At 50.2% G+C, this 25,454-nt stretch overlaps 1 protein-coding gene across 1 annotated transcript in view; it reads left to right on the top strand.

Annotated features, from left to right (window-relative positions):
- The window catches only part of LOC147732720 (oligoribonuclease, mitochondrial-like), a 241,253-nt gene that overhangs the window by 181,667 nt on the left and 34,132 nt on the right, over positions 1 to 25,454 (top strand). The window contains exon 6 of the mRNA XM_086957277.1: positions 6,491 to 6,544. Within this exon, the coding sequence (XP_086813403.1) occupies positions 6,491 to 6,544 (54 nt within the window). The remainder of the gene's footprint in view (positions 1 to 6,490; positions 6,545 to 25,454) is intronic.

Raw genomic sequence — 25,454 nt, 5'->3', positions numbered from 1 at the left:
AGGTGATCGCATCAAGGATGGCATCCAAACGCCGGTTCAGCCGCTGTTCCTGGTCAAGCTCCGGGGAGGGACTCTCACTCAGCCGAGTTTATGTCGCCGAGTCCCCCTCGCGACTCCCGGGCCTAGGCCCTCCGATCGCCGCCATGCCAGGGTGCTGCGTCACAAGTCCTGTCGCCCTCTTTGCGACTACGCCCGTGGTTCCGTGCCGGTCTCCGGGCACCAGGCAGCGCAATGTCCCCGCCGACGCTCTCAGGAACAATGGCCAGGTGGACGGGCTCCGTTCCGTCACCCCCCTCCGGCCTAAGGGGGGAAGGATAAGTCTCGGGCGGTGGCCAACTAGGGTCCCCGAGCTCCTGGGTGAATCAGGTCAGCGTCCCCTGGTCTCAGGACACAGCACCGCCAAGTGCAGGATCTCTTGCCACTCGGCGACAACTTGGTTCAGGGCTGAAGTTCGGGACCGTCCGACCTCCTCGCCGCCATTTTCTTCTCACCCTCGGCAACACCTTGGCCGCCTCTTCTCTCAATCTTCTCGGGGCCAGCAGTCCCCCAGCGACTCTCCGATTGCGCCCAGCTGTCCCCTTACACTTCAGAGGGCAGGAACGTCGTCTTCGGGTCGCCTAGGGTCCCGAAAACAGGAGAATTAGCGGGATTCCGCGCGGAGCTGCGAGCTCACGCCGCCATCCCGATCGGCGTCCAAGCCACGCCCCTTCTAAACCAGAACCATGCAGATCGATCAGGAGACGCCGAGGCTAAGGGTCACTTCACATCATATAACCTCATCTCTGGGTGACTGAGTGCAAGGCCTGGTTTACATTAAGGCTCAGTTGAGCACTCCCTTCTAAGGTCGAGAAAAATATGGGACTGGAACAAAGTCTGGTATTTTGGATCCCATTTCTGTGTACAGATTCTAGACCGGAATGTGGATCCAATGTCTCAAACTTCAGAACTGGTTTGGGATGGTTCTCTTTTAACTCCTTCCGTGCTCGAGGTGGCCGGGTGCTCATGACGAGCTGAGCTCGTCATTACACGCGCTGCGCTCACACGCTGGGCTAATTCCCCTTCTGTGATGAGCGTTCTTAAAAACGGACGTAGTCATGACTAGTTAAGCTCGTCATGAGCACAGCGGCACTGTGCAGCGTGACAGCCGAGCTCGTCACGAGCACAGTGGCGCTGTGCGTGCCTCCCCTCCCCCCAGCGCCGCGGGGGAATTAGCCCCACGGCGAAGGTGCTTAGTAACTTCTCAGACTGCTCTCCAGATACAGCCTTTGTGTAAAGCGAGGACTATTATGCAGGTAGCACTGGGATTGTCTCCAAGCAGGAGGGCCAACAACATAGGCACTGTAAAGTGTGAAGTTTCTGCACCTGGCAGTCATTGGCCTTCTGAAGCCATAATGTGGGATAGATGGAAAGACAGGACTATCCAGAAGCTTCTTCACCTTGAACAACAAACCGCATTCCTACCTTTCACCACTATAATTAGGGCTCACGGTTTTATGGTATTTATTTTTTCAACATTTCCGTCTGTATTTATCCATATTTATTTTGTGGTTTGCGTATAAATGAAGTCGACAAACAGTACATTTCCATATTTATTTAACTGATAGGCACGCACTCATAATTTGATATTTGTTGTGTTTTAGCTGTTTATGCTGCCACATATTACATACCAATATATCCACCGGTAATACTAGCATTATACTATAAATAAGTTGACAAGCCATTATTTAAAGAAATTTCCCATGCTGGCCATATTCAACTTACTGTGAGGAACGCTCTGTGCAAAGCGCGATTACTGCTGTTACTTACAATAGCGCTGCCCTTTTCAGCCGCGGTCACGTGACCTGACCCACCTCACCCGCCATCTTGAGGAGGTAAGGGGTGCGCTCTAGTCCATCAACCCTCCCGCCCTCTTAGATTACTTAAGGGGCGAATATCCATCTAGCAGGCAAAACCTTATTTGTTAACTGCTCTCCCCTGAGGCGGAAGCCGGGGGATTCTCCTACTATTCTTTTTAACAGACGCTACCTGATCTCGTGATTGTCCGTGCAGAGGACTTTCATTTGTGTGTTTTTAAATTCATTTGGATAGTAAATAATTGCTTCAACTTACTGTGAGGAACGCTCAGTGCAAAGCGCGATTACTGCTGTTACTTACAATAGCGCTGCCCTTTTCAGCCGCGGTCACGTGACCTGACCCACCTCACCCGCCATCTTGAGGAGGTAAGGGGTGCGCTCTAGTCCATCAACCCTCCCGCCCTTCCCGCCCCTCCCATGTATAAAACAGGAGGAACATCCCGTCCGCGCAGCGGGCGCGCCGGAGGCGCGCCAGAGGCAAGCCCGTCTGCGCCCGTCCGCGCCGGGACCGGGCCTAGGGCCATAACCCCTGCCCAACAAGCGTCAGACACCATTAAGAAGTATACTAGTCAAGGCCTACTGGCACTTCGACCACCCACCAGTACTAGCTGTTTAAAAATAATACCCTCAGAGATTCACAGGCACCTTGCCATCTCCTGCCCCCATTGTAGCTGTACCATTCCGTTACGATTACCTGACGTTAATACCACACCAACAAAGCACGATGAAGGAGCTGTTATATCCATTGCCCTCATCAATGCGCGCTCACTCGGAAAGCACAGGCAGGAGATCTTTGATCTCATAACAGATTTTAAACTAGATGTTCTGTTTGTCACTGAGACTTGGACCGATGACACATCTCAGCCAGACCTAGCCATTGCAGTACCGGACGGATATAAAGCATACTGCCAGGACAGGCCCAGACAAAGAGGGGTTGGGCTGGCCATAATAGCTAGAGATTCATATCCTGTCAGAACGACCCCCATTCCATCAACTTCCTGTGAAGCCATGCAATTTGCCATTAACCCTTCACCTTTGTTCAATTTCAAGGGAATACTGATATACTGCCCTCCGGGATCCAAAACGGTATTTTTAACCAGCATTAATACCATGATGGAATCAGTAGCCACGGAAAGTGCCTTTACCGTTCTAGGTGACCTAAATTTTCACTTGGATCAAAGTCACCTAACTGATTCGATCACCCTCATTTCCGATCTAGAAACTCTAGGGCTAAAACAACGGGTTACATCCCCTACCCACCAAGCTGGCCACATCCTAGACCCCATATTTTCCAACTTAGAAGGCTTACAAATAACCAACATCTTGCCCATGCCTTGGACTGACCATCATGCAATTTTTGCAACTATAACCACCAACGTTTGTCGTAACAACAAACCCCTTCCCATCCCCAAACAGCCCTTTAAAGATTGGAAAAATATCAATCAGGACGACCTAAAGCTAATACTGGATCACACCCGTCCAACGCTGTCCACAGAGCCTAACTTAGCCCTTCAGCAATTTTACACCTGGTTGGGCCAGGCCACAAATCAGTCAGCCCCTACCAAAGAACTATCCAGAAATAGATCTAAACCCACTGCCCCCTGGTATAATGAAAAACTAAGGGCACAAAAGCAAATCAACCGTAATAAGGAAAGACTATGGAGAAAAGATTATGACACAGCTAGCAAAGCAGCTTACAAGGAAGCCCTGGCACTCTACAAAGCCATGATCGCTAAAGCCAAAAAAGACTATTACACTGACCAAATCCAGAAAGCCAAAAAGTCTAGCAGATTATTGTTTCAAATCACCAAAGCACTGTCAGGCAACTCCCCCGACCTCACTCCTCCCCCATCGCAACTTTTATGTGATTCTCTAGCTTCCTTTTTCTTTACCAAAGTGGATGATATTTACCAGGCTTTTTCCGCTAATTCACTTTTGAGGACAGTCAACTCCCCCATTTTTTCTCCAGTTAACATGTTCCCCAACTTCCAACCAGTCACTTCCGACCAAATAAAAATTACACTGTCTACCATCAAATCAGGATCACCCCTGGACCCCTGCCCACTCTCAGTATTCCTGCCGGTAATGGACTCTATCATACCACTTCTGACTCAGGTGTGCAATTCCATTCTCCTATCAGGTAACTACCCTGACCCCCTTAAAAACACTCTACTAAAACCCCTGTTAAAAAACCATCCCTGGATAAAAGCGAGCTAAAAAACTACCGTCCCATCGCGAGTCTCCCTTTCATGGCGAAGGTGATTGAAAAAACCATGAACATTCAGATTTCCGAATTCATTGAAAAACACCATCTCCTGGACAACACGCAATTTGGATTCAGGAAATACCATGGGACAGAGACAGCCTTGATTAAAGCAGCTGATGACATCAGGTTAATCAGGGATCAAGGGGGCACAGCCATTCTAGTAATGCTGGACTTATCAGCAGCTTTCGACACGGTCGACCATACCATCTTGGTCGACCGTGTCGAGGGATTTGGCATCTGCCACACTGCCAAAGACTTAATTGCGTCCTTTCTTGCCAAAAGAACGCAGGCTGTCATCTTAGGACCCTTCCAATCGGCCCAACTTTCATCTCCATGTGGAGTACCTCAAGGCTCATCCCTGAGTCCGACACTTTTCAACATCTATGTGTCGGACCTTGCTAAAACCATCAAAGCACACGGGATGAGCCTAACCGCCTATGCCGATGATACCCAACTAGTGTTGGCGATCAAGGGGGACGGAGATCTAGTGGCTGAAAAATTCAAGAAGGGACTGTTAGACATAGGAGAATGGATGGCTACCAACTGCCTCAAATTAAACTCAGAAAAAACCGAGGTGCTCATTTTCGGACCCCTTTCGCCAGCCTGGCCATCAAGCTGGTGCCCCCCCCCCCCCAGCCCACTCCAACTGCTAAAGTCAGGAACCTCGGTATCATCTTCGACGAGGGTCTAAATTTTATGGATCATGCCAACAAAACAGTGTCCATAGCACACCTGAAACTGAAGATGGTAAGGAAAATATGTCCTTTTCTTCCTGACTCAGCCATCAAAACACTGGTCACCTCTCTTGTCCTTTCTTCTCTGGACTATTGTAATGGTCTCTTCCTTAATGCTCAATCCAGAGTAATTACTAAACTACAGACTATTCAAAACGCAGCAGCACGTCTGCTCTCTGGCAAAACAAAATATGAATCAATATCCAACAATATAAAGGACTTCCACTGGCTCACTGTGCGAAATAGAATCCACTTCAAGTCCCTCTGTATTGTGTTTAAAGCACTCAACAACCAAGGACCCCACTTTTTGAAAGAACAGCTACAACAATACAAACCTAACAGAGTTTTACGATCAGCCACCCTCAATCAACTGGTCATTCCTCGCACTAAAACCGTCACCTGGGGCGACCGGCGCTTTCTGGTGGCCGCCCCAAAGCTCTGGAACACGCTACCCCTAAACATCAGGGAGAGTTCCTCTCTCCTCCAATTCCGCAAACTTTTGAAAACCTGGCTGTTCGCTCAATGATCTTCCTGCCTCATATTGACCATTACAAATAACTGGTTTTACTAGCGCCAAGACGCCCAAGGGTAAATGCTGCGCTTTACAAATATTAAAAATAAATAAATAAATATTCTCAGCTGCTGGACTATAATTTATCAAAGACAACACAGAGAACTACTTAACCCCTTCCATGCTCATGACAAGGTCAACTCGTCATGGGTTTTACCTGCGCTGTGCTTATGACGAGTTGACCTTGTCATGATTCTATAGTATTCAAGTATTTTCTGCGCAGGAGGGGAAAACCCCCTAGCAGCCAAGGTGTTAATAAGAGCAAATTTTTCTGTATTTATCCACTTTAAAATATAAATGCAGACAGAAAACACATTGTGTTCTGTCTGTATCTGTAAAAATCCGTAATAAGGGAAAACAGGGAGCCTTACCTATAATCCATCATCTGGAAGTGTACAGGAACACTTAATCAGCAGCTTTTTGCTTAAAAGGTTTTCTTAGAATTTATAAAAGTAGTTCAATCTCCATCCTCCTCACTTCAATGAATGGCTTTTTCCCTCAAGCCATAGGATAGACTGTCCTCAACCCCTATCTTATGTCATGCTTAACCAAGGGCATCTAGAATACATTCCACTGGCTTCAAAACACACACACAAGCACACAACATTCTCACGCACATAACATACTCACACACACACGACATAGTTGCAGGTTCTTGGTTTAACAAAGCAGAATTTTACACCATATGTGTAGTAGGGCACACTCACTTAGAGAGATTAAAAGTTTCCCCAACCATAAAATCATTGAACATAGTATAATATTCCTCCATTGACTATGCAGCCGCCCCTGGTGCACCCCTCCATGTAACAGAACAATTCCTTGTATTGTCTGGGACGATTCTAGTCCACTGCACACATTAGATTAGCAAGATGCCAGGGCAGAATAAAAGTCGGCATACTTTCTGTATGCAATCAAGCTCTCTGAGCAGGGGAGCACACCCATATACAATGCAGGGGAAATTTCCTCTCTAACAATAGACATATCTTGTTGGTATTTTTTGTCTTCTGAGAACCGCTTATATTTTCCTGCATTCAGGAGTTATTTCAAACCTCTTTCTCTATTACAGGCGCTGGTATCCTGACGATTATGAACACGCACCAAAGAAGAAAGCGACTCACAGGTCAGCATTGCGTTTTAACTGTAGTATTTTGCTGTATCCTTCCATATTATCCATATGCAGCAGGAAAAGTTCAAGGAGTAGCACTGATGGAATGTAATTAGATTCTCCATCTACCACCAACAACTGCTTCTTAGACCCGGGATCCCTGATTGGCTGAGGTAGGTACCTTAGGCCAAGTAGAGACCCACTTTCCAACGTCAGGGAAAGGAAGGTCACCTTCTTAGATAGCCCCGCTCACCCCCTCAGTAGCTTGGCACGAGCAGCCAGGCTTAGCTTCAAAGCAAAAGTGTAAAGTATTTGCAACCATACCACAACCCTATGATGAACCACAAATAGACTCCACACGAGTTTTATAAAAACGAGTATAAACTTTATATAAAAAGATATACGATAAGACCACACAATATAAATCCAACTTGCCCCAGTATTGGAACTTTCATAGATTCCCATGCTTTGTATCATTCCCCGTCGTCGGAATGGGAGCCTCGGTAAATAGTAAAAAACCATAGTAGTAAGCACAAAGTGAAAAATAGGCCTAGGCCTCATCTCATTTTGTAGCTTATCCACCTCTTTTTGTAAAAGAGACCAAATTTCTGCAGTAGCCAATCAGAGCAGCCTCACCCCATAGAACCTTCCTGAGAGAAGCTCAGAGCCTCAGATTTTCTACCGCACGTTGTGCAAGGGAGTCTCCATTGAGCTCTGCTCAGTTTTCTTCAGTTTTTTCTTGTTATTTCTTCAACTACTTGGATTTTTTCTCAGCATGTCGGAGAGGAAAGCCCTTTTTAGAGCCTGTGCCACCTGCTCTAAAAAGAGGTTGTTTGTCGAGGACCAACATGAGGATTGTATCTACTGTTTGTATCCGGACCATAAACCAACAGGCTGTCCGATTTGCAGATCCTTCTCAGCCAAGACCTTGAGGGACAGGGAAGGACGTCTCCTCACATGGCTTCAGAAGATGAAGGACCGGAAAGACATTATCTCTTCGGACAGTGAGGGCTCCTCGTCAATGGTGTCATCCAGAAGGTCTCTGAAAAGGGGTGGGTCCCCCCTTTCTGCTTCAGACGAGTCCCTTCACAAGGCCTTACCAGGGACCTCTGACAGGTCTGACAGGCCGGCTGCCCAAAAATCTCCTCACCGAGGTGAAAAGGAGAGGCAGGGTAAGCCTGAGGAACAACTGGCCTCAAAAAAGGTGAGAAAGGCTTCTACAGTCTCTTCACCTTCCTCAGAGAAAGATCGTGGGGTCAAGAAGCCTTCAACCCCGGCTCAAGAGGTCGCTTCAGACAAGAAGCAGAAATCGTCGACGACTAAGCTCCCAGGTACGTCGTCTACGAGTGTTAAAAAGGACAGCTCTACCAGGGTTGCCTCGTCGACGGGCTCGTCGACGACGGCTGTGTCGACGCCTACACCGTCGACTGTTTTCAAGGCTCCGGAATCCTGCTCGTCGTCGACGAGGGTGACCATCTCCACGTCGACGACAATGTCTGCAAAGCTGCCGTCGACGGCGGTGTCGTCGACGAGAACGACTTCGACGACGACGATGTCGACGACGCCGGTTGCCATGTTGATGACGACGAGCTCGTCGACGGTCCCGTCGACGATACCACCATCGTCGACGATGAGCTTCACCTCGTCGACGACGCTATCCTCGGCGACGAAGACAGTATCTATGTCTACACTTCCACTGTCGACACAGACCCAGAAGACCTTCCCGTCGACGACGGCCTCGTCGACGACGGCCTCGTCGACGACGACCTCGTCGACGATGGAAATTTCGGAAAAACATGTTTTTTCGCGGAAAAGGAAACAGATCACGCCAGAGATGACGTCTCCTCGCCAGGTTCAGAAGTTACCACCTAGCCTTCTATTGGAAGATGACTCTGAGGAAGAGACTTTCAGTGAATTTGGGCAGGCCTATAGCCCTTCTGACCTCCAGGTTAAGGTGCAGGAATTTAGCTCTGAAGAGGAGCAGATGGAACGACAGCACTATGCTCCAGAGCATTATTATGAGGAGGAACGCACTGCTACCAGGCACGTGCCTCCACAACAGCCTATGCGTCAGTTACCTGAAGGTATGGTGGCAATACCATCCACTTTAGTGGCGGATTTACAACTTATGTTGCGGGACTACAAGCAACGTTTCCCGGCGCCTCCGGAAGCCCAACAAGTGCGCCCCCCGACACCTCCGCCTCAGACATTACGTCCTGTGGCAGACCATTCTTTGCCCCCAAGAGAGCGTGCCACAGCGCTGGAAGTGCGCCCTCAAGAGGTGGTACAGGTGCAAGATACTGATGATGATGACGCTGCGTCTTCAGATGCAGACCAGCAAGCGGATCCTGATCAAGATCAACAGGCGCAATGGAATACTGCTGACCCTATAGATCCGGACAACACCGACCCGGATAATATTACTTCGCCTCCAGCGGACGTAGGAGGGTTTCACAACCTAATGGACAGGGCATCCAAAAGATTTGGTCTCCCAGTGACCACAGTTCAATCGGATTGCTTTTTATATGACTTTAAAGAACCATTCAGAAAGTCAGTGAGGTCCATTCCAATCATTGAGCATGTCTGGTCTGAGGGCTTGAAGGCTATGCATAATCCGGCCACAGTCCTCCCGGTACTTCCGAGACTAGAAAAGAAGTACAAGGCACCGGATGGCAGTCCGGCATGTTTACTTGGCCAACCGAAACCGGATTCGGTCATTTCGCAGGCTGCCCAGAGCAAGTCCAAGAATCCTTCTACGCCGATGACTACACCGCCGGATAAGGAGGGCAGGCGCCTAGACAATGTGGGCAAGAGGTTTTCAGCTATGGCCAGTCTCCTGGTTAGGGCAGCCAATGCTTTAGCGATTCTGGGACGCTATGATCGGCAAATGTGGTGCGACCTTGCTCCATTTGTAGACGAACTGCAGGATTCGTCTAAGGAGGAGGTGAAGAAGATTTTGCTCGAAGGGGAACGGGCCTCTTCGGAGGTCATTGATGTGGCAATGGATATTGCGACCACCGCATTCCGAGCACTAGCCGGCTCGGCGGTTCTGCGACGCCAAGGGTGGTTAAAGGCCACATGGTTCAGGCAGGAGGTGCAGAATAAGATCTTGGATCTACCATACGACGGTGAGATGCTATTTGGCAAGCACGTCGATGAGGCCCTGCAAGGCATCAAGAAGGACACGGATACAGCTAAGTCCTTGGGTACATTGCAGTATCGTAAGGTGCCTTTCAGGGGAGCTAGAGGTAGAGGTTTTTCTTCTTATCGTGGAGGAAATCAAAATCGCTACTCTTCTGGATCTCAGTCCAGCCAGACGTATAGGCCACAATACTCTCAAAGGGGTTCTTTCTCTCGCCAGCAGCCTAAAGGACGTCAGGGGCAGCAAAGGAGAGACAACACCAGGAAACAATAGCGGCCAGGTGGCTCTTTCCACTGTTCCTGTTCCCTCATTCACATCTGTGGGGGGCAGGATTTCCCATTGCCTAAACAACTGGATGATTATTACATCGGATCAGTGGGTCCTCCAGATTGTCAGAGAAGGACACACATTGGAGTTTCAAGACCTTCCTCCAACAAGAGCGCCGGATGCCTTCCCTCCAAAACATCTCAGGCTCCTTCATCTCGAAGCCCACCAACTTTTCACCAAGGGGGCGGTAGAGCCTGTACCCCTTTCGCAGAAGGGGAAAGGGTTCTATTCCAGGTTCTTCCTGGTTCGGAAGACAAAGGACAAGTGGCGTCCAATTTTAGATCTACGGCAGCTCAACACTTATCTCGTGAAGTTGTCCTTCAGGATGGTCACTCTTCAGGACATCCTTCGTCTGCTCAATCCGGGGGATTGTATGGCGACCCTAGATTTGGAGGACGCCTACTTCCACGTTCCTATTCATCCAGCTCACAGGCAATATCTGCGATTTACAGTGGGCAAGAGTCACTTTCAATTCAAGGTACTGCCATTTGGTCTCCGGTCCGCCCCACGGATCTTCACAAAGGTTCTAGCTCCGGTGGCAGCTTTTCTCAGGAAACAAGCTATTCAAGTGTTTCCATACCTGGACGATTGGCTGCTGAAAGCTCCATCTGTTCAAGAAGCGTCCAGTGCAGTCCGGACATGCAAAGATCTGTTCGAGCGACTAGGTCTTCGACTCAACAGGGAGAAATCGGTTCTATACCCATCCAGGTCAGCAAGGTTCCTAGGAGCCATCCTGAACACGGACAGTTGCTTAGCCCTTCCATCGGAGGAACGCCAGACCAAACTAATGTGTTCAGCTCGTCTTCTCCAATCTCGAAAGACACTGACAGTTCGCAAGTACAAATCACTTCTCGGATCGATTTCATCTTGCATTCCTTTAGTTCCGCACTGCAGGCTCAGTATGCGTCCACTACAAGAGCAACTAGACAGACAGTGGCGGCAGGTCACAGGATCCTTCGACGACAAGGTTGTCGTTACCAAGGAAATGAGAAAAGCAGGCAGCTGGTGGCTGAAAAAAGACAATCTTTCCAAGGGCTTATCGTTCCTCCTTCCTCCATCTCCCCTGATTGTAACAACGGATGCTTCCATGGAAGGATGGGGAGCGGTCCTCCAGGAGCTAAAGGTCAGCGGTCACTGGAGTCCAGTGCAACGCAAGTTCCATATCAACCTCCTGGAACTTCTCGCTATCCGCTTGGCTCTTCAAGCTTTTCTTCCGAGGATTCAAAACAGTGCAGTGCTGGTTCGTACGGACAACACTACAGCCATGCACTACATAAACAAACAGGGTGGCACAAGATCCTCCACCCTCTCCAAGGAAGCCCAAACGCTATGGAATTGGTTAATACAGAACAACGTCTCCCTCTCAGCGGAACATCTAGCGGGGACACTCAATGTCAAGGCGGACGCTTTGAGTCGTCAGAGGACAGTCTCTCACGAGTGGGAACTGGATCAGACTGTTCTGGAGGAACTCTTTGCTCGATGGGGGACACCATCCATCGACCTGTTTGCGACTCCCCAGAACGCCAAATGCCTGTCCTTCGCAAGCAGGGTTCACCATCGGGAATCCTTGGGGAATGCGCTTTTGATTGCCTGGTCAGGCGCCTTTGTTTACGCCTTTCCTCCCATCCCACTGATTCCGAAGTTGATCAGCAAACTCAAGGTGGAACCGTGCAGGATGATTCTGATCGCTCCAGCATGGCCCAGACAAGTTTGGTACTCGGAGCTTCTTCTCCTCTCCCAGGACCAGCCAATTCTCCTACATCCTGTTCCAACTTTGCTAACAATGTCTCACGGTCAGGTTCTACATCTGGATTTGAAGTCCCTGCGATTGACAGCGTGGCTCCTGAGTTCAGAGAGTTCCAGGGTTTAGATCTCTCAAGGGAATGTAGAGACATTCTAGCTCAGGCTCGAGCCCCTAGTACCAACAAGACCTATCGAGCCAAATGGAAGAGATTCTGTGTTTGGTGCCAGAAGGAAGGTTTACACCCGTATACTTCTTCTCCACACAAGCTCTTGCCTTACATTCTTTCACTGGCGAAATCGGGATTGGCTCCATCTTCGATAAAGGTCCATCTGGCAGCCATCTCTAGATTCCGACGTTCATCTTCAGGTCCTTCCCTATGGTCGGCAAGGATTGTCAAGCAATTCCTGAAGGGTTTATTCAGGGTCTTTCCTCCAGTCCGGCCACCACCTCCGACCTGGCACTTGAATCTAGTTTTGTCATCCCTCATGAAAGCCCCTTTTGAACCTGTGCATAAGTCTGACCTTAAGTTTCTTTCCTGGAAAGTGGCTCTTCTCTTGGCCCTGACATCGGCTCGCAGAGTAAGTGAGATCCAGGCTTTCACGATTGAGGAACCATTTCTCCAGTTTAAAAATAATGTGCTGATTCTACGGACGAATCCTAAATTTATTCCGAAAGTACCTTCGGAATTCCACCTGAATGAACCCGTAGTCTTGAAACCATTTTTTCCAAAGCCTTCTTCACCTGCGGAAAGAACTCTGCACTCTCTGGACATTCACAGATGCCTGAAATTCTACCTGGAGCGAACGAAGCATTTCAGGAAATCTTCACAGCTCTTTGTTTCCTTCAGTGCTCCACGCAAGGGTTGTGCAGTTTCTAAGGCTTGTATTTCCCGTTGGATTTCCAGTGCTATACAATTTTGTCACCAGGCGGCTGGGAAACCTCTGCAGCGAGCAGTTCGTGCTCACTCTACCAGATCCATGGCTTCCTCTGCGGCGTTATTCGCAGGAGTCCCTATCAAGGACATTTGCAGGGCGGCAACGTGGAGCAGTGTCCACACCTTCACCCGCCACTACTGTCTGGATTCTTCTGTGAAGGAGGATGCAGCAGTGGGCCAAGCAGTCCTGAGGAATCTTTTCCAATAAGTCGGTGAGCTTTTCCTTTCTATCCCGCCTTCCTATTGCATATTTTGTATACTGCATTATTGTCATATTTCATGATCCTATGTGTTCTGCTGTTCTTTACAGAGATGTGTCACATTTTCAGGTTCAGGTATGGCAAAATATGCTTTTCTTTACTGCTAGCTACTCTGATACAAAGCATGGGAATCTATGAAAGTTCCAATACTGGGGCAAGAAAACAAGTTACTTACCTGTAACTTTGGTTCCCCAGTATTGGTAACTTTCATAGATTCCCATGCGCCCACCCACCTCCCCTGGGAAAGCTCACTCTTCTGATCTTGGTGGATAGCTGTATACAACGGCTACGAAAATCTGAGGCTCTGAGCTTCTCTCAGGAAGGTTCTATGGGGTGAGGCTGCTCTGATTGGCTACTGCAGAAATTTGGTCTCTTTTACAAAAAGAGGTGGATAAGTTACAAAATGAGATGAGGCCTAGGCCTATTTTTCACTTTGTGCTTACTACTATGGTTTTTTACTATTTACCGAGGCTCCCATTCCGACGACGGGGAATGATACAAAGCATGGGAATCTATGAAAGTTACCAATACTGGGGAACCAAAGTTACAGGTAAGTAACTTGTTTTCATATGAAGATGTGTACTATTTCTCCTGGCCGGTTATTAGGCCAGCCAGCCCTTGTAGGTTCTGGCGGTATTAATGAGCACTTCTAAACATTCTCCTGTAATCCTAATATCATGTCATACAGTTCATATTGCTAGAATCAGACACTTTTGCAATGTAAAAATACTGTAAGGAGTAATGCAGCAATCAGACGCTCTGCAATGAAAAGAATGTAATGTGTAACGCAACATTCAGGCACTTTTAAAGGTAAAATAATGCAATGCGTAATACAACCACCAGCTATATAGTTATGCAGAAATAAGGCAATGCGTAATACATTAATCCAGTAATTAGTTATGCAGGAACAATGCAATGCGCAATACGCTAATCCGGTATTTCGTTATGCAGAAACAATGCAATGCGCCATATGGCAATCAGGTAGTTTGTGTTGCAGATAAAATTCAATGCCTCATACACTAATCGGGTAGTTCGTTAGGCAGGATTAATGCAATGCGCAATACTCTAATCAGATACTCCGTTATGTAAAAATGACGCAATGTGTAATACGACAGTCAGGTGCTCTGTTATGCAGAAATAGAATAATTCGTAATACACTCCGGCCCCGATCACCGGGCCTTCGGCGGTCTCTCCGCCTCTCCTTCTGACTTGCAGTCAGCCTCTCAACAGTTGCCACCAACACGGTATGATTTAAACAAAAAGAGCAGCCCCGCACTCCGGCCCCCTGTACTGCCACTCCCTTGGCAATACGGGCCACGATACGAGCCGAAGCAGAGGCTCCTGTTGCTGACATGAGAGAGAGGCCAAGAGCGTTACCCTCCGAGCCAGCCCCCTGCCCCCAGGAGTCGACACACGTTACCTGGGGGGTGCAAACTCACTCTACTCTCCTCCAGCGGTTGGGCCTCCAATGCAGCTCTGTGAATTGGCAACGGCGGCTAGGACCAGCAACTCGGTCCCTCTGGGACAGTCGGTCCGGACCGCTTCAGTTATGATGATCTCAGGCTGCCACAGAGCAAATACACAGAGCGTCGCTGAGTCTTCCTTAAGCTTTGGGTGCATGATCACTGGGCACTTCACACACAGGTCTCAGACTGCACGAAGATCACGCGCACAGCGTCGCTGAGACTCACACTCCAGTGCACACGATAACAAGGCAAATCCTCACCAAGGTCTCACGGTGCACAACGTACATAGCTTCGATGAGACTCACTTGGATTATCCAGTATTAGGGGTGTCTTTCATAGATTCACATGCCTGAATCATTCCCCGTCGTCGAGACGGGAGCCTCCGGTACATAAAAAAGTAATGTCCTATAGACATACATAGAGAAAAATAGGCCTAAGGGCCTCACCTTAGTAGCCTATACTTGTCCTTATGTAAAAAGGACCAAACTCTTAGAGTCAGCCAATCAGCTATCACCTCCCTCTAGAACCTTCCTGGCAGGAGCCTCAGTCTCTCAGATTTTCTACCGCACGTTGTGCTAGGGAGTCTCCAGCCTGAGTTCTCCTCAGGATCTCTTCAAACAAACTTTTTCACCTTTAAAAGTGAGTTCTGGCTTCAAAGTCTTGAACAGGACTGCGTCAAGCTACTTATCACTGCAGTAAGTGTTTAATTCTTCAAATTCTGGAATGTCTGAGACCCAGAAGAAAGCCCTCTTCAGGGCCTGCTCTTCATGTGGGAAGAAAAGACTTCATGCTGATGACAAGCATGACCTGTGCTTGTTTTGCCTCTATCCGGACCACATATCTAAGGACTGTAAGATTTGTAGGTCTTTTCCTCACAAAACGCAGAGGGACAGAGAAGGCCGACTGCTCATCTGGCTTGACAGACTAAAAGAGCAAGATAATGTGGAATCCTCGGAGGGGAGCTTTTCAATGGCCTCAGAAGCCTCCCTGAAGAGACCAAGGGTGGCTTCCCCTGGCCCCTCAGACAATCCTCCTATGAAGGCACAAAAGAAGTCTTCAGAGGCAAGATCCACTAAATCTACAGTGTCTTTAAAGGATTCTCAGACCTTTAAGAAGCCTACACAGTCTTCTAGCAAACTTGCGATTTCCTCCCAGGCGCAAAAAGGTGTTGCGGCGCCTGTTTGTCTCCACAGCGACGACGACTGTGTCGACGACGACAGCGTCGTCGGCGGTCTTCTCATCGACGACGACCACTCCTTCATCGTCGACAGCGGGTAAACCTATCCCATCTATAATACTGCTGAAACCGTCGACGACGTCCAAGACCTCGTCGACGACGAAGATTGTCCCGTCGAGATCGTCGATGAAGAGCCTCCCGTCGACGGTGGCGTCGACGATGAAGCCGTCGACAGCGAAGCCATCGACGACGAGGCCGTCGACGACGAGGCCGTCGACGACGAGGCCGTCGACGACGAGGCCGTCGACGACGAGGCCGTCGACGACGAGGCCGTCGACGACGAGGCCGTCGACGTCGAGGCCGTCGACGTCGAGGCCGTCGACGTCGAGGCCGTCGACGTCGAAGCCGTCGACGACGAGGGAATCGTCGACGAGGAAAATTTCGTCTACAGAGGAACCGTCGACGAGGATCATGCCGTCGACGAGGGTACCGTCGACGGGGGAATCATCGTCGACATTGACTATAACTGAGCCGTGGAAGAAGTCCAAGCTCATAGAAATGTCATCTTTGACCCTGGCACCGTCAACAACACCGGAGACGACCGCGGGGGCTCCTGCAGAAGGTTCTGCGCCTGGCAAACTGGCTAAGAAGCAGATTACACCGGAGACAACGTCACCAAGTAAAGTGCAAAGTCATCTGCCTACAGACATTCTCCAGAGTGAGGAGTCTGAAGAGGAATTCATGGATCAAGCAACGTCCCCTTCTGACCTTCACGTAAAATGTCAGAGTACGGACGAAGAACAGGATGAGATTAGCTACCAGGAGCATTCTTACCAAGCTCATGTTCGCAGAAATAGGGGGCCCGACACCTGCGACAAATACACCAGCGACAGCCCCAAAGCAAACTCGTCCGACTACTCAGGTCCGCCATGGGACAGTGCCACCTCAGGTGATAGACTCATCAGAGGATGAACAAGAAGAATTGGAAGAGGGGGAAGTGCATGACACCCAGACGGATCCCGATGAGGATGATGAGTATGTGGCATCTTCCCCTGCCTCACCCCAACCACGACAGGCAGATTCACCGCCAGTGGATATTGGGGGTTTCCATAGAATAGTGGAACGAGCGGCGAAGAGATTTCATATGGTAATGGAATCAACGGAAACAGAATGCTTCTTACATGACTTCAAGGAGCAAGCAAGGAAAACGACAGTCTATCCCGATGATAGAATTTCTCTGGGACCAGGGAAAGAAACTGATGCAGATGCCAGCCTCTTTACCTGCGGTGGTTCCGCGCCTAGATAAAAAATACAAGGCCCCAACCACAGCACCGGCTTGCCTTAAAGGACACCCGAAACCGGATTCGGTCGTAACACAAGCGGCCCAAAAGAATTCTCGCAACCCTTACTCTCCTCTGTCAGCCCCACCGGACAAGGAAGGCAGGAAGTTGGACACAATCGGCAAAAGGTTTTCAACTACATCGGCCATGACCATCAAGATAGCCAACTCCATAGCCCTGTTGGGGCGTTATAACCGCCAGCTTTGGGAAGATATCGTCCCATATATAGCGGAACTGCCGGACGCAGTCCCGGAGGAGGTTAAAGCACTCCTTACAGAGGGTCAAACCTCGGCAGCTGAGGTCATTGATTGTGCCATAGATGTCTCCATGACGGGCTTCCGGCAACTAGCGGGGGCAGCCGTCCTGCGCCGCCAGGGATGGCTGAAGGCAACATCATTCAGGCAAGAAGTGCAGACGAGAGTGCTGGACATGCCCTTCGATGGCCAGCATCTGTTCGGAGACAAAATTGACGAAGCGCTCCAAACTATCAAAAAGGACACCGATACTGCTAGAGCACTTGGTACTTTGCAGGCAAGGAACCAGTCCTTTCGAGGCAACAGATCCAGAGGTCAGTCCTCCTACAGGGGATCCTATCAAAACAGGTCTTCGTATTCCTACCAGAATAAAACCCAGTACCAGCAGAAACAGCAACAAGGTCGTCAGACCTCTTATGGAAGATCACACTTCAGAGGTAAAAACCAGAGAAGGGGCACTGGCGAACGCCAGTGACCAATTACTCCAGCCAGTCCAACAACTATATCCCTCATTAAAAATTGGAGGAAAGTTGACCCATTTCCTACACAATTGGCATCTCATCACCACAGACCGGTGGGTCCTACAATTAATAAGATTCGGCCATTCCTTGGAATTCACCACCATCCCACCTGCGACCCCTCCACGCAGGCTTCCGCACAAACACCTGCGCCTGCTGCTCCAGGAAATATCTGCGATGTTAAAGAAAGGAGCGATCGAACGAGCTCATCCGTCTCAAAGAGGGAAAGGATTCTATTCCCGCTTCTTTCTTATACGCAAGAAGGAGAAGAAGTGGAGGCCCATACTAGACCTCAGGGCACTCAACTCTTTCCTGAAGAGCCAGTCGTTCAGGATGGTGATGATCCAAGAAATACTAGGCATACTGGAAAAAGGAGATTTTATGACATCCTTGGACCTCCAGGATGCCTACTACCACATCCCGATACACAGGGGACACAGAAAATTCCTGAGATTCGAGGTAGCAGGACAACACTATCAATTCACAGTCCTGCCGTTTGGCCTCAAATCCGCACCGCGGATTTTTACCAAGTGCCTTTCACCTGTAGCAGCTTTCCTGCGTCAAATGGGTCACCAAGTCTTCCCCTACCTCGACGACTGGCTGGTAAAGGCACCTTCAGCTGCAGGCGCGACCGAATCCACCAACGCCTGCACCACTCTCTTTCAACGGCTCGATTGACTCTCAATTACGAGAAATCGGTCATGACCCCAACAAGAAACATCACCTTCCTCGGGGCGACCTTGAACACGGAATGCGCAAGGGCATTTCTTTCAAAGGACAGAAAAAACAAGATAATTTCTCTGGCCACGGCTGTGGCATCAACGAAGTCCCTAAGAGTAAGAACCTACAAGTCACTCCTAGGAATGATGTCTTCTTGTATACTCCTCATCCCTCACTGCAGACTCAGGATGCGCCCACTACAGGAGGCCCTCACGAACCAATGGACGCAGAGTACAGGTTCTTTCGAGGACATTGTAAAAATAACACCTCTAATATCCAAGAGCCTGGTATGGTGGAAAAACCACAAGAATTTGTCTATAGGACTGCCATTCCGGCTTCCAGCAGCACCTCTGGTAATCACCACGGATGCATCCCTGGAAGGCTGGGGAGCGGTCCTCCAGGACCTCCAAAGAAGCGGCAAATGGTCAAATCAGGAGAAGCTCCTCCATATCAACCTCCTAGAGCTGAGGGCTGTGTATCTGGCACTACAAGCCTTTTTGCCACGGATCCAGACCTCCCAAGTGCTCGTCAGAACGGACAACACCACGACGATGCACTATCTCAACAAGCCGGGGGGGAACGCGCTCGCTCACTCTATCACGCGAGTCGCAAAAGATCTGGAACTGGCTTGTACTACATGGAATCACGCTCAGGGCGGACTATGTCCCAGGCAAGGACAACACCATTACGGACGCCCTAAGCAGGCAGAAATCCCTCTCCCACGAATGGGAACTCGAAAGGAGTACGCTGGATCACATATTCTCGGAATGGGGGATCCCAGGAATAGACCTGTTTGCCACCAAGGAGAACGCCAAATGCCCAAACTACGCAAGCTGGCGTCCCCATCCAAGGTCACTCGGAAATGCTTTTTCCATAGGTTGGTTCAGTGTATTTGCGTACGCTTTTCCACCATTTCCGATGATTCCCAGGGTTCTCAGGAAGATGAAGGCAGAACCCTGTACCCTGATCCTGATTGCCCCATTCTGGCCAAGGCAGCACTGGTTCTCGGATCTTCATCGCCTCTCCATCAGGACACCGATTCGTCTGAAGCAGCACCCGAACCTGTTGACGATGTCCAAAGGGCAGGTGCAACACCCAAACCTGCAATCGCTCAGGTTATCGGCCTGGCTCCTGAGCACAGAGAGTTCTGTCATCTAAACATCCCACAGGACTGCAGGGAGGTGCTGGCAAAAGCAAGGGCGGACAGTACCAACAAAACGTACTCCCTCAAATGGAAACGATTCTGCATGTGGTGTTTAGAGAAAGGCCTGAGACCACTCCTTATCACACCCGAACAGATATTGCCATATCTTCTACACTTGGCACAGTCAGCATTGGCTCACGCATCCATAAAGGTGCATCTGGCAGCCATTTCACGATTTACCAGGACCTACAAGGGACCCTCTGTGAGAAGTTGGCCCGATATGCAGTGCTCACTTTTCTAGTGATCACTATGCATCAGTCCAAACGACCCTTATGGTGATTGGTTGTAAGTCAACCTTAGACCAGCTATCCTAGTAGCGTGGATACGAGCAGTCTTCGGGCTAAACTCTAGAGGGCGTGTTAAGCCAGCTGTTATACCATCACATACCCCTTGAACACCAAGTGAAAGGACACCACACAAGTGTTATGAAAATAAACAGTATATTTATTAGAATCACAACAGCCCTGTACTCTTTATGAGGACAGGGTACTAAGCACACAACGAAACTCTTAGGAAAATACTTCAAGTGCACAATCAATACAAGTGCCCGAGGGCACGGAAAGTTTAGTGGTCTCGGGCGGACCCGATAAGGCAAGTCGGAAGCGGTAGGGACTCGGGACCCTTCAATAAGGAGGTTATACAGGCACCGAAATGCCGAAGTTACCTAGCCCAAGGGCTGCGGCTGCACAAGTCTTTACAGGCGTCTGGAGTCCTCGCTGACGAGCCAGGAGCCGGAAGGAAGGAGTTGCTGGCCGGCGACCAGTTGAAGATAGTTCGTAGAGATCCAAGCCTGGATCAGAGATGGATGACACCTGAAAGCAGAGGGGACCAAGTTCGTACTACTAGCCAGTAGTCAGAGGGTACCAGGAGGGCACCGGGTGATCGTCACCTCGACTAGATGAGTGGGCGACACTAGGCTCTGCAGTCTCACGGACCAGGAGGCGTTGTCGGCGACCAGGATGGAGGTGCGAGCTGTCCCACGAAGGTTGATGCTGTCGGCGTCGCTGAGCCCAGGATTGGGGCAACAAGCCTTGGCAAATTTCAGGGCCACGTGGTGGGCCTAAAATGGCGTCTGGAGTGGACCAGGAGGGTCCGGGGTGCTCCTCTCTCAGAAGGGAGCAAAGGCCAGTCTGGAGCAACCAGACCAGCAGCGTTGGTTGTCGGGTGTCGTCAAGGAGGTCACAAGGCAGCGGCTAATGACCAGACAACGTGCTGAGCGGCAAAAGCAGAAGGGCCCCACGCAGATCGTGGAGATGCTGGGAGGCTGCACTTCGATGCTGGAGCTGCTCAGGGTCGGGGCTTCTCGGACCTCAGAGCACTCACCAGAGGATCCCTCGGCGGTCGTGCTGGTTAAGAAATCGTGCAGGTTTTGATGATGGCCGGTCCCTCGAGGTCTCGTCGCACCCACGGATCTCAGCTGAGCTGACGATGTGGGTAGAGGTCAGAGGTGCCAGGGAAGCCGGTTCTCGTCGAGCTGGGCAGTCGGATTCCTGAGGAAGGACTTGCAGCAAACCGTAGAGTTCTTAGATGGCGCCTGCGGATGCAGGGTGACTACTCCTTAGCCACAAGGGAGAAATCTTGAGAAGAGTCTCGAATGTCCTTTCGTAGAAAGTAGTTCTTGATTCAAAGATGATCTAATTTGGAAGGGTCCCCGCTCCTGCCTTTATCCTAAAGAAAGGGGTGGGTACATGACTAGGTCCTGCCCTAGGGGTGGGACCAGGAAGGGGGGTAGTTACACCCCTCTCCCCTGCCGGACTTTCCCCAGGTCAGGGGCTGGGCGCCCCTGGAACTGGTTCTAGCCGGCAGATGCGTAGTGAGCACCGGGGTGCCACTCCGCAGTCACCTTCTTGTAAAGCCCTGCCTACCCAGGATACACAAAACCCTGTCTGGGATGGTGCGAGCACCGCCCCGGACAGGAAACCCTTTGTCCAAGCTCTCCTCGCTGGAAGGACTCCCAGCAGCAGGAGGTCAGACTCGTGTCTGTGGTGGCAGCGTCCATTTTGTGGAGCTGAGGCTTCAGTTAACTTTAACCGGGGTTCACAGTTACGTACATGTCGTGTCCCTCTAGAAGGGCGGAATGCTAACCTCGTCGCCAGCATTGGTGAGGGGTCAGCATCCCGATTCGTATGACACCTTACTCGACATGTCTCGATAACGCGATACCGAAGTTACTAATATGGCACGTGTTATCATGGAACAGCCATTGGGTCTTGGTACCGCAAGCTGCAACCGGGCTCGGCTCGTGCCAGAGCCCAATTCACACGATTCCACGCACTCTGCCTTCAGGATTGTCAAGGCCTGCCATATGAGTGACTGATAGGAACCCGGGTGTCCATTTTAGGGTTAGATATAGGGATACTATACCTAAAGCAACGGGCGAGTACGCCACGTTGCCCCAGTTGTGTCAGATTTAGATGGCCATCCAGGGGTGGCATAATACATGCTTCAGCCCCTGGTAGGCCCTGGGTACACCGATGCCCTGAGTTACAGGGTCTGACAAGGTGGCCCAGTTCCAATTGGGTAATGCACCTAAGGTACACGCATCAATTTAGCGAGAGAACAGCTAGGCTGTGGTGTCTGATTGGCAGGCCCACAGCCCGAGAAAGGCGTAAACCAGTGAAACAAAAGCAAAAAGTTCGGGTGATCATAGTATTGCAGACCCTACTCTCCTACATGACCCCCCCCCCCCTCCCCCCCCCCCCCCCAAACGTTGGGACAATAAACTAACCTTGACCAGGTGAGTCCTCTTGTTCTAAGTGGAAATACCTGGAGAGCCCATCTGCATTGCCATGATCAGTGCCAGGTCTATGCTCCACTGTGAAGTCCATCCCCTGTAGGGAAATGGACCACCTAAGCAGTTTGGGGTTTTCACCCTTCATCTGATTTAGCCATAAGAGGGGCTTGTGGTCGGTCTGAATCTTGAAATGAGTGCCAAACAAGTATGGCCTCAGTTTCTTCAGGGCCCAAACCACAGCAAAGGCCTCCCTCTCAATAGCTGACCAATTTTTCTCTCTGGGGGTCAGCCGTCTGCTTATAAAAGCAATGGGCTGGTCATTACCATCAAAATTCAGTTGAGAAAGAACAGCTCCCACACCCAACTCAGAAGCATCTGTTTGGACAATGAATGGTTTGGAGTAGTCTGGACTCTTGAGGATAGGTGCCGTGCACATGGCCTGTTTTAGGTCATCGAATGCTTTTTGACAGCTCGCTGTCCACTGAACATTTTTTGGCATTTTCTTACTCGTCAGTTCATTAAGCGGAGTCACAATCGATCCGTAATTTCTGACAAACTTTCGGTAGTAACCGGTCAGGCCCAAGAAAGCTCGAACCTGAGTCTGGGTGGTTGGAGGAGCCCAGTCCCTGATTGACTGTATTTTGCTCTCCAGTGGTTGAACTTGGCCTCCACCTACAAGGTGGCCCAAGTACACAACCTGTGTCTGCCCTATCTGGCACTTGGTGGCCTTGATAGTAAGACCTGCTGCTTGCAGAGCCTCTAACACTTCCCGCAGGTGGACCAGGTGGTCCTCCCAGGTGGAGCTAAAGACAGCAATATCGTCAAGATACGCCGCACAGAATTCATCCAACCCAGTGAGAACATGATTCACCAACCGTTGGAAGGTGGCAGGTGCATTTTTCAAACCAAAGGGCATCACCACAAATTGATAATGCCCACCAGGGGTAGAAAATGCTGTCTTAGGCTTGGCGTCCTCAGCTAACCTGATTTGCCAATACCCAGCTGTCAGGTCGAATGTACTTAAGTAGTTGGCAGAAGCCAATCTATCTATAAGCTCATCCGCCCTTGGTATTGGATGGGCATCAGTCTTAGTGACTGCATTGAGACCCCTGTAGTCTACGCAGAACCTCATCTCTTTCTTACCACCCTGGGTGTGAGGCTTCGGCACTAGAACTACTGGACTAGCCCAAGGGCTATCCGAGGGCTCAATGACTCCCAACTCCAACATTTTCTGCACTTCACTTTTGATGCAGTCTCTAACGTGATCGGGCTGCCTGTAGATTTTACTCTTGACGGGCAAACTGTCACCAGTGTCAACCTCATGGGTACACCAATTGGTCTGACTGGGTGTTAGAGAGAACATATGCCGGAAGGATTGAAGAACCTGTTTACAATCCTCCTGTTGATGTTCGGAGAGGCTGCCACAAAAGACAACACCGTCTACCGATCCATCGTCAGGATTCTGAGTGAGCAGGTCTGGGAGAGGGTCACTCTCTTCCTCCTGTCCCTCATCTATGGCCATGAGCAAGCTCATGTCCTTCCTGTCGACATATGCCTTGAGCCTGTTGACATGGAGCACCCTGTGGGGGCTTCTGGGAGTTTCAAGGTCCACCAGGTAGGTGACCTCTCCCTTTTTCTCCAGGATGGTGTAGGGCCCAGACCATTTGTCTTTGAGTGCTGCTGGGGCCACTGGCTCCAACACCCACACCTTCTGTCCAGGCTGGTAAACAGTCAGGACAGCCTTTTGGTCATGCCAAGCTTTTTGGAGTTCTTGGCTGGCCTTAAGGTTTTCAGATGCCTTTTCCATGTACTCAGCCATCCGCGAGCGGAGACCGAGCACATAGTCCACTATGCTGGTTGCAGGCTTTTTGAGAGGTCTCTCCCATCCTTCCTTCACCAAACACAGGGGTCCTCTTACAGGATGCCCGTACAAAAGTTCAAAAGGGCTGTAGCCAACCCCCTTCTGTGGGACTTCTCTATAAGCGAATAAAAGGCAGGGAATCAGGACGTCCCATCTACGCCGGAGCTTTTCAGGTAGTCCATGAATCATCCCTTTCAGGGTCCTGTTGAACCGCTCAACAAGCCCATTGCATTGTGGATGATAGGGTGTGGTGAACTTGTAGTTGACACCACATTCCTTCCACATAGCAGTCAAATAGCTCGACATGAAGTTTGCACCTCTGTCAGAGACAACCTCCATAGGGAAGCCCACTCTGGAGAACACTCCAACTAGGGCTCTTGCCACAACAGGTGCTGACGTGGTCCTAAGGGGAATAGCTTCAGGATACCTGGTGGCATGATCCACTACCACCAGTATAAACTTGTGCCCTGATGCTGTTTGGGGTTCCATTGGACCGACAATGTCAATCCCTACACGTTCAAAGGGCACCCCCACCACAGGCATTGGTATAAGGGGGGCCTTTGTCGTGCCACCTGACTTACCACTGGCTTGGCAAGTGACACAGGAGCGGCAAAACTCCTTGGTATCTTCGTTCATGTGAGGCCAGTGAAAGTGCGAGACAAGCCTGTCCCACGTCTTCGTCTGGCCTAGGTGTCCTGCTAAGGGAATCTCGTGGGCCAAGGTAAGAAGGAAACCACGCTGAGACAAGGGGATAACCAGCCTCCTGGTCATGCCAGGCTTGGGGTCTCTTGCCTCAGTGTACAGGAGTCCATCCTCCCAGTATACCTTGTTGGTACCTGTGGCGTTCCCAGCAGCCTCAGCAGCAGCCTGCTGTCTGAGGGGTTCAAGGGAAGGGCAGTCTAACTGGTCCTTCCCCAGGTCTTCTCGTGTGGGTCCCCCTGAGCCCAGAAACTCAACTTGATCAAGTTCGAGTTCTTTAGGTTCAGTTTCCCGCAATTCCTGGAGGTCAGCCTCCTCTGAGACTTGATCCTCGACCTGGGGCAAGGGGGAAGGCGATGCCTTAACCCGACTGCTCTTCTTCTTGGGAGGTGTCTGGTCCATTGTTCCAGGATCCAGCACCGGTTCAGTGGGGCATCTTCTGACCTGTGACCTAGTCACAGCAAGCACGTGTGCTGGCAAGCCTAACATCTCCATGTGAGTCCGGTGCTCCACTTCTGACCATTGCGATGACTCCAAATCATTGC

The sequence above is a fragment of the Lissotriton vulgaris genome, chromosome 2_1 (assembly GCF_964263255.1).
Source record: "Lissotriton vulgaris chromosome 2_1, aLisVul1.2, whole genome shotgun sequence".
Lineage (NCBI taxonomy): Eukaryota > Metazoa > Chordata > Amphibia > Caudata > Salamandridae > Lissotriton > Lissotriton vulgaris.
Note: the sequence above shows the minus strand (reverse complement) of the source record. Positions and strands in the feature narration are given on the sequence as shown.